Source organism: Monopterus albus, unplaced genomic scaffold (genome assembly GCF_001952655.1).
Source record: "Monopterus albus unplaced genomic scaffold, M_albus_1.0 scaffold105.1, whole genome shotgun sequence".
Classification (NCBI taxonomy): domain Eukaryota; kingdom Metazoa; phylum Chordata; class Actinopteri; order Synbranchiformes; family Synbranchidae; genus Monopterus; species Monopterus albus.
Window position 1 is genome coordinate 792,430 of NW_018127985.1, and position 17,962 is coordinate 810,391.

Here is a 17,962-nt window from a genome sequence, read left to right on the forward strand (position 1 = left end):
AACAACATTAATGGCATCAGGTGAGTCTCCCCTACATTCATTTTGTATAAATAGATGTGGTGCAGTATACTGTATGCATGTGTGGTGTACATTATTAAGGTCTGGTTCTGTACTGGTAAAGACCAATAAAAACAGGTTTCCAACAAAGTGTCAAACTGACTCACAACTTGGTCTCATAGTCCTTCCAGGCTTTATCAAAGGGTTTCTTCAGGTCCTGAAACACAGACAAGAGACTTCACTGAACAAAACAGAGTTGAGTGTATAAACAACTTTACGAGTTTCACTGACAGCTGATAAAAAAAAATATCAAACCCAATGTAATATATAAGAAAACCTGAACATTTACAATCAGGAACTTGAGCTAAAAAAAATAAATCTAGTGAACGAGTCCATAAAATAAAGACTCACCCCTTTGACTCCTTTCAGATCTCCTTTCAGCAGAGAGTCCAGAGTAAAGACCACGTTATGACTCAAACTCTGCAGCTGAACAACAGACACATGATTACATTACTTTGATCACCTCGGTATTGACTGATTCTTGATCGACAGCTGACTGACCAGGTTCCTGAGCAGAGCAGCCAGTTCTTTAATGAGGCATGAGAATTTAACAAAGGCAGCTCCCAGTTCAGAGTTGTTTCCTCCCACTCTCTCCAGTGCCTGGCTGAAGCTGTCCTGGTTCCCAGCATGCTCTGCTCCACCACCACCACAAAACAAGAGTCAGTCTGGTGCAGGTTTATGTTTCATAAAACAAACTAGTTTCTAAAAGTGCAGAACTGCAGCTAATGATTATTTTCATTCTCACTCTTAATTAATTCATCAACTGCTGGGTCTTTAAATAAAGAGGTGACTGATTGTTTCTGTGCACAGAAATGATAGAGATCCAGTTTCCTGTCACATGAAACACAATAAAGCAGAAAATCACATAGAGTACAGAAGCAGTAACCAGAAGACCCACTAATACTGAACATGTACAAGAGTCAAAGAGAAGCAATACAGTTTTATCCTTTTTGCTTAAAAATTTGTTTAACGGATATTGAAATAGTAATATTACAGAAATCATTCCTAATTAATTTGCAGATGTAGACCGGGGTTTAAGCAGAACCAGAACCTGGCCGTACCTTGTCCTGAGCTGTACATGGATTTTACCGACTTCTTCACCTTCTGCAGAGCTGAGCGGTCCTGATCAAGAGCCTGAACACACACAGAGACACAGGCTCTGAGATCTGGGTCCTTGGACGGGTTCAGGTAAGAACCAGGCTTAGAGTAAGGGTTGTGATGGGTAAGGTTAGGGGCTCAGGGACACAGTGTGTCAACGATGGGTCTCACAAACACGGTCGCATCACTACGCAAGCTTCACGGTAAACCGTGGTATGAAAATGGACAATTTTCATAAAATGGGCATTTTGCTTACTACCTGTAGTGAAGGAAAAGAAAAACACAACGCGTGTGTGCACCTTTCTTCCTCCACTACTTGTCAGACTGTGCACCGGGTGCCACATGCACACATACAAAAGACAAATGGCAGACGAGGAGGCTGAAATCACCAAACTCCATCCACCAGAAAAGAAATGTAAACCAGCAGCGCAGGATTAGTTTGGATATCTCATAAATGACCACCTTTGAGAACGCCGTCCCTCTGTACAGGTCAGAGTGTGTGTCCTGTTTATTACCTTAACACCAAACGTCGGTCATAAAAAGCGCTATCGAAGTAATGTATTATATTGTCCGTTCGTTCACTGACCTCTGACTTACAACAGGACTCACACTGATCCTGACCTGACCCCAGAAACACGCACAAACTTTACCGGCTTACAAAGGTGCGTGTGTGTGTCTATACAGACAGGACCAGTCCGACTGCGCTGTCACACACCTAGAGTAAAATAACAACTATTGTGATAATCGTGTACAGCAGCGTGATGGCACTTCTCACTATCATTTTACAAACTATTCAAGAAAACTTCATTCACTGATTAATCAGCAGATTAATCCCTAATGAAAGTAATCAATAGTTGCACATGGATACAAACCAGATCGGTAGAGCTGCAGCTCAACCAGCTGCAACATCACACCCTGCTGTTACTTCAGTGCATGTGTGACAGGCTGGTAATGTAATAAATAATAGTACATCAGTAGAAAAACCTTTTTCTGCAACGAGTAGCCGACTTCTACCTTTAATACTTTAATTAATAATACTCAGTTGTACTTAACATTTCCAGTGCAGCACTTTTACTAGTAACACAATGGCTACGCTACTCTTAAGTAGAGGACATGAATACTTCCTCTACTACTGGCGCCAACATGCAAGCTATCATGTTTTGGTTACATAACATGCTATGCTTTTTTTTAAAATCATGTTTCTCACAGTTTATTCTTTGGGGTCAGTCTAGTGCTGCGGCCCAGCTCAGTCAACTGTCGCCGTCACAATAACAAAAGACCCTTTTGTTTTCATTCCTTTGAGGGTTGCTGTAGCTGATAGTAACATTAATCGTGTAATACCGTAAAACCCTGATATTTTCTGAGACGCTTATTGTACCGTGAAAATCTCATACCGTTACAGCCCTACTCACAAAGACAGACGTGTGTGAGGGCGGTGGGGGTTTTGTTGACACAGAAACTGTAAACAGATGCGACACGCTTCCCAAGTCGATGGTTCCTCTTTTGCCATGGCAACTTGGCCTGAGAATGTAGGTCATCAACCATGTGGTCTGACTCCTGCCACCTTCATCACCATCACCGTCATCATAGAGTATCTGTCTGCAGTCTAACACTGTTAGCTTTGGTCAGTGAAAGCAGCATTTCATGGTGTGTTCAGGTTAGGCTGCGTAATGTAAAAACAATCTACTGATTCAAACCGATTTCCTTTCTTCCTTCAATGAAACAATAATCCCTTTAAATCCCCTTAATTTCCTGTGCAAACATACATTGAACAAAATTATAGGCTGGCCACAAAAAAAGGCCACTCTAAATGTGCAGTTTTATCACACAGCACAATGCCACAGATGTCACAAGTTTTGAGGGAGCATGAAATTGGAATGCTGACTGCAGGAATGTCCACCAGAGCTGTTCATTTCTCTACCATAAGCCGTCTCCAAAGGTGTTTCAGAGAATTTGGCAATACATTCAACTGGCCTCACAACCACAGACCACATGTAACCACACCAGCCCAGGACCTCCACATCCAGCATCTTCACCTCCAAGATCATCTGAGACCAGCCACCCGGACAGCTGCTGCAACAATCGGTTTGCATAACCAAGGAATTTCTGCACAAATTGTCAGAAACCGTCTCAGGGAAGCTCATCTGCATGCTCGTCGTCCTCATCGGGGTCTCGACCTGACTGCAGTTGTCAGTAACCAACTTGAGTGGGCAAATGCTCACATTCAATGGCGTCTGGCACTTTGTGTGGTGTTCTTTTCACGGCTGAATCCCGGTTTTCACTGTACAGGGCAGATGGCAGACAGCGTTTATGGCATCGTGTGGGTGAGCAGTTTGCTGATGTCAACGTTGTGGATCAAGTGGCCCATGGTGGCGGTGGGGTTATGGTATGGGCGGGCATATGTTATGGACAACGGACACAAGTGCATTTTATTGATTGCATTTTGAATGCACAGAGATACCGTGACGAGATCCTGAGGCCCATTGTTGTGCCATTCATCCACAACCATCACCTCATGTTGCAGTATGATAATGCACGGCCCCATGTTGCAAGGATCTGTACACAATTCCTGGAACCTGAAAACATCCCAGTTCTTGCATGGCCAGCATACTCACCGGACATGTCACCCATTGAGCATGTTTGGGATGCTCTGGATTGGCGGAGAAGTGCTCACTAACACAGATTTAGACAGATTTGTGAACAACAGCGTGTTCCAGTTCCTGCCAATATCCAGCAATTTCGCACAGCCATTGAAGAGGAGTGGACCAACATTCAAACAGGCCACAATCAACAACCTGATCAACTCTATGAGAAGGAGATGTGCTGCACTGTGTGAGGCAAATGGTGGTCACACCAGATACTGACTGGTTTTCGGACCCCCCCAAATACAGTAAAACTGTACATTTTAGAGTGGCCTTTTACTGTGGCCAGCCTAAGGCACAGCTGTACAATAATCATGCTGTCTAATCAGCATCTTGATATGCCACACCTGTGAGGCGGATGGATTATCTCGGCAAAGGAGAAGTGCTTACTAACACAGATTTAGACAGATTTGTGAACAATATTTGAGAAAAATAGGCCTTTTGTGTACATAGAACAAGTCATAGATCTTTGAGTTCAGCTCATAAAAAATGGGGGCAAACACAAGGGTGTTGTGTTTATAATTTTGTTCAGTGTAAATATCTGAAGCTAAATCAGCTATAAATCCTCAGTTTATCCTTTAAGCATTGTAGAAGTTACATTAAAATCCCTTAAAATGTTTCATTTCATCAAAGTGTCCTTATCTGTGTGATGCACAGGGTTTTAAGGGCACATTTTTTTAACTGACCAAATGACAATGTCCACCCTTAACAGAGTCTGCATTTTGAGGTATAAATTAAACCATTCAGGCACTGAAGCCGATATATACACTCACTGGTCACTTTATTAGGTACACCTGTACCACTGTACACACTTCATTGCAACATTTCCACCTGAACATCTGTGTTTATGACTCTCAACATGTTTCAGTTTTTGGTTAAAATGTCATAAATGTAAATTAAATAATATGTTTATTATTGAGGTCATAGTTAAAGGCGTTGTTGTACTGGACTACACTATATTCAGAGGTGTCTCTATATTTTTGTCCTCCCCAGCTACACACATGAGAGGATCAGAATATTAGGAACACCTCTAAATATAATGGCCCCTACCATGAGAATCCCCCAGACAGCTGAGTGAGTTTACTGGCTGCACACAGACTGAGCAGCACAGGCCTGACTGCAGCTGCTGGGGGCCCAATGGGACTTTCAAGGTGACAAGCCCTTCAAACAGACTCTGTTCAGAAATTTCGCCATTCTAAGTTTCTTGTCACTTGGTAAACATAAACACGTCAAGTTAAACAGTGTTTCAAATGTTTTCGTTGCCCATATGAGCCGATATTCAGTTCGGGGCACAAGTCATCCATCAGGCAGCGCGCACTTCAAGGAAATATCCTTTTACAATCAGCTAGCTTGTTTCTCACAGCAAAAACACAACACAGAGCAGCAAAACCTATGACTACACATGTCATTGAGCTAACTGACGCTGCTGAGCCGAACTGCAGAGGAGGACCGTTTGACTTATACTACAACCTACTTTTTCATTGATTGGCTGAATGTCACCGCTCGTAAACCACGAGGTGTTAAATTAGCAGAAATGTGGACGGAGTCTGGCTGTTTCTGTTTCATTGTGGTCACCGGGGAGAGGCCGAGGGACACTGAAGGAATGACGGGTTTAATAGATGAGGATAAGCACCTTTATTTGGCCAAGTATGTAGAGAGATAACTGAGGCCCTGTCAGACAGACAGACTGGCCCACAGACAGACAGCCTACCTCCTCCAGGATGCTGACGGTGTTCCTGCAGCTCAGCAGCCGGGTGGTGAAGCTGGACGTGGTGGGAGAGTTGTAGTCTTCGGTGGTCTCCGACAGGAACTCACACACTGAGATTTGATCCGGCATCATTAACACACCAGAGACAAAAAATAGGCGAGAACCGGAGAGACACCCCGACGCGTTCAGGGGCCTGCTGCAGATGTTTTCCACAGCTGGTCTCAGATCAGATAAGACGTCCTCCGAGTGTCTCTCATCAGTCTTTCTCCTGATGATTCATCCTCCTCCTACCTGCCGTCAAGTCACACAGGGTGCGCCACATGCCCCCACCGGATCCTTTCAAAGTACAAGCCCCGGAACATCAAGCACTGAAGGTCTGTATACACACAGCGGAGGAAATTGACAAGTCATGCTTGTGAGGAGGAAGCAATAAGAGATATTTCAGCTGCAGCCTTACTCGACCAAATAAAATGTCCAAACAATATTCCAACATGTCAGAACTGAAATCAAATAGCCAAAGCACTGAATGTTTTTCATGCCACATGTGCCTTCATATTTTTGCTGTTTTATGTGTTATGTTCCAAATCAGGTTTTTCATTAGCTCTTGGTTCCTTTAAGCTACAAATTCTTTTAAAGTTGTATTTTTTTAAGTTATGTTTTGGGGTGTATTGCCTTTATTACTTTTCGTTACGAGTACAGTAGGATGCTGAGAGGCAGACAGAGGAGTCATATTCGGCTATCAGGGCACCCCTAAACTTGTTTTAATGTCATAATGTCTCAGTTGTTTTAAGTATGCATATGCTATCATAGAAAATATAGACAAGTTTACAAATTAAAGACCCAGGTCAATAGTTTAAGTATTAATTAAATTGTTTAAAAAATCTCAAAATAAGAAAATAAGTCAGTGGTATGAGTGTTTATTTAAAAATCACTGCATAACTTACACCAAGATATTACTCTCTGGACAAATGTCAGATGAACAGGTGAAAATGAACATTTTACTGGTAGTGAATCTGACCCTGTGAAGGTTAAATGTGTTAACCTGCATTAGTCAATCATCATTTATTCTGTATAATAATGTTGTTTGTGAAATGTCAAAGCAAATGCTCAGTTTTTGTGTCATTGCAGAAATCCCATTATTTAACAATAAATTTTACCTGATGGTAGAGAGGAGTTTAACTTCGTGCACATATTCTGATATATTTCAGTTTATTTCAACCACCAATTCTTCATTAAATTTAATACACACCTGATTTTATTTTAATCAATCCAGCAGTTTAATACACAGTAACATGTAATTTTACCAAGCTGCACTAAAGTATGGTTTATTTTTTATTGCAGTTGTAATATTTTTAATGCTTTTTATTTTAAGGTTGACCATGTACTTATTTGTATTTAAACTTATTTCAGATTTTGTTTTGGCTACCGACTGCTTGGTCCTGCAGTGACACTGCATCCTTTATTTTGAAGGACAAACTATAACATCCGGTATATTCCCACCTCTTGACACTCCTTCAGGGTGTGCTGCTAATGGAGGGTGAGTGCGCATGCGTGACAATGCAGGCTCATTATAAAGAACTGAAAAGCAACATAAGCAAAAAATATTGATTAAATACTTTCAATGTGTCTACTGTGATAAAAGATTAATTTGTTAATATCATCATGATCACAAGATTACTCTCTTTTTACAGGATGAATATTGAGGATCTCGTACTAGTGTTTTGCGTTTAACACGAATATAACTAGTGAGGAAACCGGGCAGGAGAATACATTAAATAAATCGGGAACTATTCATGTCATCATAATGAGATTAGCCTGTTGAAGGCTGATCAGTGATCAATACTGAGCATTGTGAATGAGCCATGATATTTGATCTGTGTACACAGGCAGTAGAAGTAGGGCCTGAAAACTTTAGTTACTAGACAGCTCCCGACTCACCAGGGGTTCCAAGATCAGAACCTTGGACAGTTACCATGACATGCTGCAAAATCTTTTAAAAATTATTCAGCTCAGCTCACTGAACAGGACGACAGTGGGATACTAAGCCAGTTGAATCAATTGATCATGTTCAACAGGTATACAATTGGACAGTAATGACCTTTCCAGTTTACTACTGTTTTGTTTTGATCAAGAAGTCTCAGTTAGATTGAGTCACAACCCTAAAAATGATAGGGCCAGGTTTTGACACAACCAGCTGGAAAACAGGATCAATCTACCTACAGTCCTGAGGAGGGCATAATAACATTTTCTTAATTACACATGCAGCAGGTCAGCTAATGAATTTACGTCCAGTATTCACTCTCTTTTCCATCTGGTTTTTTTTTTTACCTTAATCCTGACAAAAATATCTGTCTTTGAATTTATTTAGTGCAGAGTGGGCATTACAGTAGATTATTAGAGGTTTTTTCCCCCCTGATATTGTAGTGAAACAAAACAATTAAGTTCTGTTATTGCTAACATTTTGTTGCATGGAGAAGAGATACATGTTCTCAGCTATTAAAGTAAGAGTGAAAGAGCTGTTATAAATGAACACAGTAAGACATACACCTCAATTGAGCTTATTATGGTCAAACATTGTTTTATTTATACATTATCCAACATAGAAAATAGCATACATCAGATTTATATAATAAAGTAAAGAAGAGTTCCTCATTCACAAGATATTTGGGGTATAACTGAGAAAGAACTTCAAATTTCTGCATAGTGATTTATGCTACTTTAGCTGACTAACAAGTCTTCTTACTTCTTATCTCCTTGAGTTCCCCGTGGAACAAAGGGCCTCAACAACAGCTCTCCAACGCAGTCTATTCTGGGCAGCCTTTTTCACTTCACCCCACGACAGGTTGCACTTCTTCATTTCCTCTTCACAGGATCGTCTCCATGAAAAAAAAAGTGTGTGTGTGTGTGTGTGTGTGTGTGTGTGTGTATGTATATATATATATATACATACACACACACACACACACACACACACACACACACTTTTTTTTTCAAGTGAATGGCATCTTTTATTGTTCACAAAATTACTGGTCTAATTCACATTTTTAAAATTACACCGAGACCTAAAATAGGAAGGGATTTTATTACTGCTATATTACTGCCAATCAGTAGGGATTGTTTGAAAAATCAAAAACTGTGATGAATGGTCTGAGTACTAGTCACACTCGGACATCTCACTTTACATCAAAATACCAACCATGTGGCTGATCACAGCCATGTAGGTCACCGAAGTACAGGAAAAGCAAAAAACATGTTTTGATTCATTCAGTTCAAAGTCCCTTAATTTGGCTGATGGAAAAGCTTACATTTGAGGAGCAGTATTTCCACAACATTAACAGACTTGTGATGAACTTGTACAGATCCTTGGTGTTCAAAACTGCATGCAGGGCTTTTAGAGCACTGCACTGATGTTACTGAGCTAATTGCCTCATATGGCCTGCTTTCATGTCTCAGACTAGGACAGCAGGCTTCTAAACAGGATTATGCCATGAAGACGGCTTTGTTAGCAAGAGTCCAGGGCCTCAGGCAGTGCTTCTCTGAAAAGGATTCAGGGAGTGACAGGCTACACATGGAAGTTAGTCTCACAGCGACTGATCTGGACATCAGTCATAGATAGGTAGGTGGTCCTCATACTGGGTGAATACTGCAAGGGAAATGAGTGACAAAGACAATTTAGTACATTTGTATTTAAAACAACAGCATCATAAATTATCAACAAGTGAAATGTCAAAATGGGGAGCACTTGGTTTTATTAGGAGCTGCTTTTTGATTAGGAGGTTGTTGAGTCAGGAGATGGGTACTCTAATGTCACATGGAGGTGAAGAGCAGACTGAGGGCATGAGTTAGCGGTCACAGAATAAGTTACACCCACATGTAAACACTGCAGATACAACAGTGGCCGAAGGTCAAAGGTGACACAGCTGAGATACCGTATAGAGCTTTATCAGTGTGGCTTTGGGTTATATGTCAAAACATCCTGCATAGCAAGCATTATTAATGTCTCTTTCATGAAGTGAAATGAAAATTGGATCAAACAAATGAGAAACAAGCTAGACAACAGAAAACTTACTGTTTTTAAAAGTCTGAGTCAGAATGAAAAATGAAAACATGGGTTAGGTGCAAGCACTGGTTAATAGTCAGCAGTTGGAAAACTTATTGTGCATCTGCTTACATAAGCAACACATACTGCAGAGCCAGTTCACAAAAGCAAAACAAAAAATAAACAATGTAGATTCTTACACTGCAGTATGGTTAGTGCAGGATACTGCAAATACTGTCTGGCTAAAAAGTCACACCTGTACAGGGTCCTAATAATCTGACCCTCTCTTGTATATAGATGGTGAGGACAAAAATATAGAGACACCTCTAAATACAATGTATTCCAATACAAAACCACCTTTAACTATGACCTCAATAATAAACATATAATTGAATTTATACATTTATGACAATTTCACCACAAATTTCATTTTGAGCTCAGATGTTAAGGCAAGACGTGTTGCACTAAAGTGTAAGGTGCAACTTTTAATTTGGCCAGGCAATGTGTCTTTTCCAAAGTTTGAAGAATGTTACACATATAAATAAAGAGACGTGCCAGTGCCAGTTAAAAATGTGTGTCACAGTGGCAGTGACACTTTTTTTTTTTTTTAAATTATGCTCATTCCCTCTTTCTCACCCTCAAAAAGTGTTTTGAGCCTTTGGTGCATTGTAAATGTCATTCAAGCACAGAATGAGAAAGAGAAAATGCAACAGAAGAGAAACTCCATCTAAAACAAAGAAAAAAAACTGGATTTTCCACTGATATCTGTTATTTTGCTCCAGCTCTGGAGGTAGACCAGACACTTATGACTATGAGAGCTACCATTATTATCTGATGTGAGGATGAGCAGTCAGCCATATACTTTCTTTATTCAACCCTAAACCATGGTTATTTTAAACATACATAAATGGATGACTTAACAATTTCTTTATAAAACTGAGAAATAATATCAAAAGCAGTGGTGAAAATGATTTGAGCATAGGCTTATAGCTCAATAGTAAGAGTATTTGGCACTTATCTAAAACTGAATGCAGTTCAGTCACTGGCCATCAGAGAGCAGTCTTCGATCACTTGTGAAGCAACATAACTCACTAAATGTTCACATTGTAAGGTTGTGTACATTGGGAATGTATTGTTTGGTCATTGTGCTGCCATGCATCTGTTGTAGCAGGTCAGTAGGGCCATTATCATCATCACAATAGGGATAGTAGAGCCTCGTAGGGCCAACACACCGAGGGAGGCGGGGATCCTCTCCCTATCAGTGGCACGTTCTCATATCGAGGACTCCCTCCAAAAAGCATGGACTGATTCCTATGGCAGAAATGGTAAGAAATGTGATAAGTGATGAAACACACAATTACAAACATGTACTGTTATCATTTATTTATCTTACATGTATTCAGGAGGTGGCATGGTGCAGGAAGCAGCTTGTGGTGGTGGATGAAGGCTGGCCTGGCTGGAAAAGCTGCTGGTGTTGCTGCAGAAACTGTGGATGTCGGACCTTCTGGGGTTGTAGGATATCCTTCGTGCTTGAGGGTTGAATGGGTCTTCCTCATCTATGTCGTCATACTCCTTGTCCCTGGATGAAAGTGGCACACCGACACAAAACAAAGACAAAAACAGAGAGAGTACACATCTTAACACTTTACAGGAGTGCAGTGTGGGCAGTATATAATAGGATAAGGGGGTTTCTTGTGGCTGACCTGCTGCCCATTAGTGTCCACACTCGGAAAATAGCACACAACATGGAACAGAGTGCACAGCCAGCCAGCAGAGAAAACAAAGAGAGGTAGAGAAGCCCTTCCACCCCATCATAGCACACACCCATTAGGGCATATAGGTAGTCCTAGACAGACAGACACAATATGTATATATAATATAGTCAGTTATTGTCAGTGTTCAGTGAAAATATTACTTTTCACAAATAACGGTCATGTATGTACTTTCAGACATAACATCAATCTATTATTTGTGCATATCTATAATTCTAATCCAACAGAGATTAAATACTTAAACTGAAGTAAACAAAAAGTACCCAACACTGATGGGAACATGGAACTCATATATAATCAAAACCACTTGATTAGGGCACTCTTTGGTGATATTTAACTGACTGTCATAAATTCTCAGGAGGCTTTGCTAATCCTACATCTGTCTGAAAACATGGTTAAACCTATTTTTAATCTTAATCATACCCTAATGAAGACACAAACCAGCTATTTATGATGAACAACTATGAGTCATTTCCTAACACAGGATCATGCAGAGCAGGGAAGAGTTTTGTCTATATGGGGGCGACTGTGGTTCAGTGGGTAGAGCAGTTGTCTCCCAACCGGAGGATCGGAGATTCGAATCTCGGTGCCTGCAGTGTGAGTTGGCGCTGCGGATGGCTGCCTCAGTTCTGTACCGGAAACATATTTCTTGTGTGTAACATACTTGGCCAGTAAAGGTGATTATCTTTACTCTTATTATGTGATTACATACTGAATTAACTTGAAAAATAGTATAAAGGTAAAGTGTGATCAAGGCAGAACCATGAACCATGAACAATGCCACATCACTATCTCCATTGCAAATTTTGTCTTTGTGCTTTATTAACAGAAAAAGCAACTGCAGCCTTTAACAGATGTCTTGTTATTATCATACATGGTAACAGAGGTGACATTTTAAATCCCACCACCACCACTTCAGCCTTGATGTGACATACACGGCACCGCTGTCACCCACTTAACCTTTTGTCACACCTACATGAAGTATTAACTATTAGAAATGTCACAGGGGGGGCTCCCTCAATTAATCTAAAGGGCTACATCTGATATTGCAATCAGAGCTGCAAAAAAGACTCATTTCAGCATCATCTTATTTTCTAGATATACAGAGTACTGACAATGGCAATGGTAGTGAGTACACAGAGATAAGTACAGAGAAATAAGGCTGAAAATCAGTCAAGCTGGCCCTCTAAGTGGCTTTGAGCTATGCTACAAATCACCCACTTTAAAACGTGTCCTGGTTGGATTCTGACCTTACCTTATGTAGCCCACGGCAGTCAAGCAAGGCTGTTAGCTGGTGTAGACTGAACTCAGTGGAGTTCAACAGTCGCTGGATCCCCAAAAGGTCTCTCTGTGTAACAAGGTATAAAAGGGGAAAGAATGACACACAGCTCTACACAGTTTGGTGTAATAGTCTGTCAGTCAGCCACTTACCTCAGCAGTGGGGAAGACAGGCACAGAGAACTGCAGCAAGCCCTGGATCTGGATTTGTGTGGTGGTCAGTGAACGCTGGCAGACTGTCAAAGACTGTGAAAACACAATTGCCCACCACCATCACACACACAGACATCACCACAAACAATCAGGGGATCATGTTAAGGAGAGCATTGTTTGGGAGCAGCGTGTCAAAAAGTAATTTGGTGTTAAGTAAGGCTTTATAATGCGCTTAACATAAGACACATTTCATTCCAGACAATAGGCCAAGATTATCCTTCAACATCAAGCATCTCACCCACCAATCAGTGTCCCTCCTCCCATTTCAACCACCCAATCTTAAGCACAAACAAAAGAGCAATATTTATAAGGACTAGGCTCTCAGAGAAAAAAAGATTATCCTTACCTACATAACAAGCACTGTTTTAATCCATAAAAGGATATTGTGAACATAATTAAGCATTTGGGTTTTAATAATTACTAGTCATGGATTTAGCCTCTGTGAATCTGCTCAAAACATAGCACACAAGTACAGTGCTGCTCATGTGAAAACCTCACAGTATACAAACAATATAATATATAAGAAGCAGCTGGATCACACTAGATTAAATTAAGCTTGAAATGCCTCCATACATGTGTGCGGTGGGAAAGTGAAAGAAAATCTCTGTCAGCACTCTCAGAGTGCAGTCGTTGGGCTCATTTCTATAGTCACTTTTGAGGTCATTTTTAAACCTGCAATAAATAACCTCTTTGGAGCATGCTAGGTGTCTCCATGAAAAGTGACATGCAGTAAGTGATAGGCAGAAATAACTCAGCACAAGACAATTTGTCTGTGTATAGTACACTTGCTCTCTTATTGCATGATATATAATAAACTGAATAACTAAAAATATGGCCAGCAAGAAAATTATGCACAGAGTAAAAGATATGGCTAATTTAGAATATGCTTTAATCAAAGTTGATTAATTTAGGTAATTGAATTAGCGATGGGGGATCAGTTTTCAGAACAGCCTCTTAAGGCTAGATAATAATCTAGCTGCCTAACTACAATAGGAAAAAGTCATTTTAAAACAGCAATACAATTTTCAGTGTGGGTGTCTCAGTACATAACTATATGTGTGGACTTTTAGTCAATACCTGCTGGAAGGGGTTTGGCAGATTCGGACTGCAGAACAAATAATAATGAGCAACATCTGGAGGATGAGAGAAATTGGCAGAGACAGAGACAGATTAGCATTGTGCCTTAACCATCAGTGACAGAGCTGGTATTTGTACAGTTCTGTGTGTAGGCAAATTACCTGCACTAAGGAAATCCTTGGTTTGGTTGACAATATACTTGTCTGGAGACACACAGAAGTCACTGGTGCCCTGTAGGAAAACAACAACACACTGTGATTGTCACTATGCAAGAAGAGTGCAGTATTTATTCAAGCCAAGAATCAGATCCAATTTCTTGTGCTGCAACTGAGTAAAACTGATTTTACACAGGGTAATCAGTCGGGAATACAAACCATTTGTTTTACATCTTTATCAAAGCATAAAAAAGGTGGCAGGTCTTTATCACCATTTATGTCGCAGCAAACCTTAGGCTTTATTGAAAATGCAGAGCATGTTGTGCTTTGCTAACCACTGATAAAGTCCACTAAATATTTTCATGCATTGTAATTAATCTGTGCAGAGCTGCTAATGTGCATGCATAAACAATTAGGGGTCAAAGTTAGACAGCCTATGTGCACTTAGCCTTCCCCACAACATTAAAGTACAGTACCATTTAAAAGAAAACAGGCAAATAAATAAATAAATAAATGGAATAATTTGTCATGCACACGCATAATTCACAGCTGGTGGAAATAACAGGCTACTGTTCAAAGTTCAGAGGGATCAAGAAGTTGTGATGCAGAGTCAAACATCAAACAGAATAAAAGCCTCATGCAATTTATTCAGAATATAGTCTTGTGTCCTGTGCTTTTCATCTCAGCCCCAGTCAAAAAGTATATTTTAACAGCTTTTCATTGTAAAGCTCAACTCTAAGGACTTTAAAGTGCAAAATCTCTTCAATTTAACAAACCAATGATCAATAAAAATCAAACGGTGTACAAGAAAGACACAAAAAAAACCCAATTTGGATTACAACCATAAAGCAAGCACAAGAAACATAACAGACCAGCTTAACCTTCATACTCTCATTCTGTAATAAGATTTAGCCCCAGGTTATCAATGCAACCATGAATGAGACTGCAGTCGGGTGGCATTTGTTTTCAGCACCGGGTCACTGCTGCTACTACACGTTACCCTTAATCTCGATCCCATTGTCTCGGTGGGGACATTTTGTTCACGATGTGTCTCATCCATTATGTACAAATTTATGACCATTTTTCTAGGACACCACCATCTTTCACCTTACTTTCAAGATGCACTATGCCGTTTTGAATAATGCTGCACAGGTGCAACAAGTGCACTTGCTTGTTTTGCTTAATGACTCACATTATAATTCTATTACTGAAGACCACGCTTTTCTGTGTGAAGAACTAGCCTACATATTAATGATTAGGCAGGTAAAATTATTGAGCAAATTTACCTCAGCTCATCTGTGACATAATCAGACAGTGACAGAGAGAGACACACTAGAAACAAGCTTTACTCATCTATTCTGGATAAGATGGCCAGAGAGGTCAAAGGGTTTAATACAGGATTATGTTCTACTATAATGACCAGAACTAAGCCACAAGCAGTCCAAGATATTGGTAATCTGGCTTTACAACTGCAGAGACACTCACCACGACAGATGTCTGCATTTCACACTCGTGTAATTAATATCAGGTTAAAATCAGCTGTCTCACTTAAAATAGCTGTCCAGATGCCAAATCCTGTGGGATAATCCACAGATGCAAGGTCACTCTACAGGAAGCGAGGAGATCAAGAAGTAACGGCCGGATAAAGGAAGGCTGGAAGCAGGGTGCTACTCTTTGTATCCCAGACAATGTCCCTAATACCAGCTCTATTAAACACACAAAACCCAGATGTGCTGAGCACATGGTGCACAGACAGGAAGGGAGAACAATCTGCCAGAAATAGGAGGACTGAAAGAGAAATAAAGCTGAGCACAGTGTAAGAAGGGATTGTGAATAAAGGAAGGCTAGCAATTAATGCTTGAAACTGTTTTATTTACAATGGTCGGGCTGGTAGGTTCATTAACCTAAAAGGCTGGGGATTTGTAATCAGCTTTACTGCATCACTTAACATAGAAAAACACCCACTGTGAACTAAACAAACAGATAAACACACTTTTGAAGCAGGAGAGGTTTCCAAGGACACAATTCTTGACACTAATGTTCTTGGGAGTAGTTGCATGAATTGGGGATCTAAATAGAAGAAACATCATTGTCACCTATCTGTAGATAGATAGATAGATAGATAGATAGATAGATAAGAATAAAGTATGACAAAAATGTAAACATTTGTTCTCACCACAGCTGTAGCAATAGCTGCTCCCAGCAAGGCCCAGCTCAGGATCAGAGACAGTACTACAAAAGCCATGATCCTGGAAGAAAACAGCAAATGGGGGTGGAGGGGTGGGGGGTGATAATGGAGAAACAGACACATGGAGAGAAGGGTCTTCCCATTTCCACTCATTTAACTCATTTTACTCTGTTCAGCTTTTGCTTAGATTATTCTCCTTCCCAGAAGAAGCTCAACTCATACATATATGTTTGGCTGATGCAAAAGTTCAGCAGAGGTCTTCCAAGGCCAAAACATAAGATAATATTACTGGGAGACTGGGGACTTTTCATCTATCTTTTGTCATTTCTGCTCTGCTGGATTCCACTGGCAACATTTTAATTGGCTGCCCTTTCTGTCAATCATAGATGCATTAGGTGCCAATCCCTGTACTCAGTCACTGTCAAAAGCTGCCACATGCTTTTGTTTGTAGCCTTCTTGTTCCCCCTGCCCTCCTTTGCCTGAAAAGAGTGGTGACTTCAACAGGGTCTAGATATTGTGGAGGTGGTTCCTGATAAAAGCATCAAAAAATCTCCCCATTAACAACCACAATTTTTTGTGACCAATGACTTAATCTGAAAAAGTGCTATGAGTGCGAGGAGACAAATCAAGTGAAAAGAGAACAAATGGCAACGTGATGGATGTAAAAAACGGTGCAGAAGGCTCCACTTCTCAAATCACTCCTCTGACCTTCTTGAAAGCACCGATAAAGTAGCCTGAGAGCACTTAATAATTAGTTAAGCGAGCAGAGCCGGGCGATCAATAGGCATTAGTGAGACCCAGAAGAGGAGACTGGGGAAAGCAGTCCTGGGCATCATCTGCTAATACTGACACATAGGCTGCACTAAATTGAACACATGAGATAGGAAGTCTGGACTGTGGATTTAGCTTGTCAGGCATCAATGTTGGTTTAAATTACTGACTTCAATTTACTAAATCAAACATACAGTATCTCCTCCTACTCTAATTCCTTCAGAGCTTTGGAATATAAACATCTATTCTTTTGTTTAGAGAAGAAAGCACCATCTAGAAGGAGCAGCTACGAATTTGACAAACTGGTTTGATTCAGAGTAAATCTAAGCCTGATGCTAAAAGTTTACTTTTAATTGTTCATGGAAAAAACAAAAGGCAAGTCATTGTAGAGAGGAAAAGCCAGCGCCACTGTCAGTGTTATCTGCAGATGTAACGCCATTAATGTTGTTGTTAATGGACTGACCTAGTGTATATGGTGCCAGAGAGGCTGAGCAGAGAGCAATGCAAAAAAAGATTGACCTCAAGAAAGAAATGGCCTCAGAAGCAACATAAAATCAAATGCTGCACTTCCATACACATTCAGGATACCTACATGATGAATAGCCATCGAGACTGCTTGGCCATCCCCAAGCACATGGCCAAACAGATGACCAGATCCAGGATCAGCAGCAGCAGATATGTCAGCCATCTGCAAGAAAAGTAGGAAAGTAAAGCACCAGCATACCAATCCTGATGATCACTTTCACTTACAGACAGCCTAATTAATGCACACGTAGGAGCCTTATGAAGTGCTGGCCCCAGCATATGTTTGAGACTAGATGTGCCAGGTCTGTGTGTGTTGGTTATCAGCATTCTTATCTCCTCGTTAGAGCCCATCTGTTTCAGGTATAATTTCCAGCCTGTTGTCTTAATAATTCAGAACCACAAATTCATAGACATGAATTTTTCAAGCTCTGAAAATGTC

The 17,962-nt window shown here is 40.5% G+C and overlaps 2 protein-coding genes across 4 annotated transcripts in view; both read right to left on the bottom strand.

The window, feature by feature from the left end:
* The window catches only part of LOC109965928 (arf-GAP with SH3 domain, ANK repeat and PH domain-containing protein 1-like), a 29,190-nt gene extending 22,856 nt beyond the window's left edge, over positions 1-6,334 (bottom strand). For all 3 annotated transcript variants that reach the window (XR_002275712.1, XM_020610350.1, XM_020610349.1), the window contains exons 1-5: positions 5,509-6,334; positions 1,119-1,191; positions 559-689; positions 409-483; positions 165-214 (exon numbers count right to left, since the gene is read on the bottom strand). Coding sequence is in view for 2 of the 3 variants with exons in the window: in XM_020610350.1 (XP_020466006.1) it covers positions 165-214; positions 409-483; positions 559-689; positions 1,119-1,191; positions 5,509-5,637 (458 nt within the window). In the remaining variant the exon portion in view is untranslated. The remainder of the gene's footprint in view (positions 1-164; positions 215-408; positions 484-558; positions 690-1,118; positions 1,192-5,508) is intronic.
* Positions 6,335-8,499: 2,165 nt separating this feature from the next.
* LOC109966016 (protein tweety homolog 2-like) overlaps positions 8,500-17,962 on the bottom strand; it is a 31,139-nt gene continuing 21,676 nt past the window's right edge. Inside the window, exons 5-14 of the mRNA XM_020610563.1 lie at positions 17,591-17,686; positions 16,216-16,288; positions 14,046-14,115; positions 13,885-13,940; positions 12,748-12,840; positions 12,572-12,664; positions 11,248-11,390; positions 10,938-11,123; positions 10,777-10,855; positions 8,500-9,148 (exon numbers count right to left, since the gene is read on the bottom strand). Of these exons, the coding sequence (XP_020466219.1) occupies positions 9,068-9,148; positions 10,777-10,855; positions 10,938-11,123; positions 11,248-11,390; positions 12,572-12,664; positions 12,748-12,840; positions 13,885-13,940; positions 14,046-14,115; positions 16,216-16,288; positions 17,591-17,686 (970 nt within the window). The 3' untranslated portion in view covers positions 8,500-9,067. The remainder of the gene's footprint in view (positions 9,149-10,776; positions 10,856-10,937; positions 11,124-11,247; positions 11,391-12,571; positions 12,665-12,747; positions 12,841-13,884; positions 13,941-14,045; positions 14,116-16,215; positions 16,289-17,590; positions 17,687-17,962) is intronic.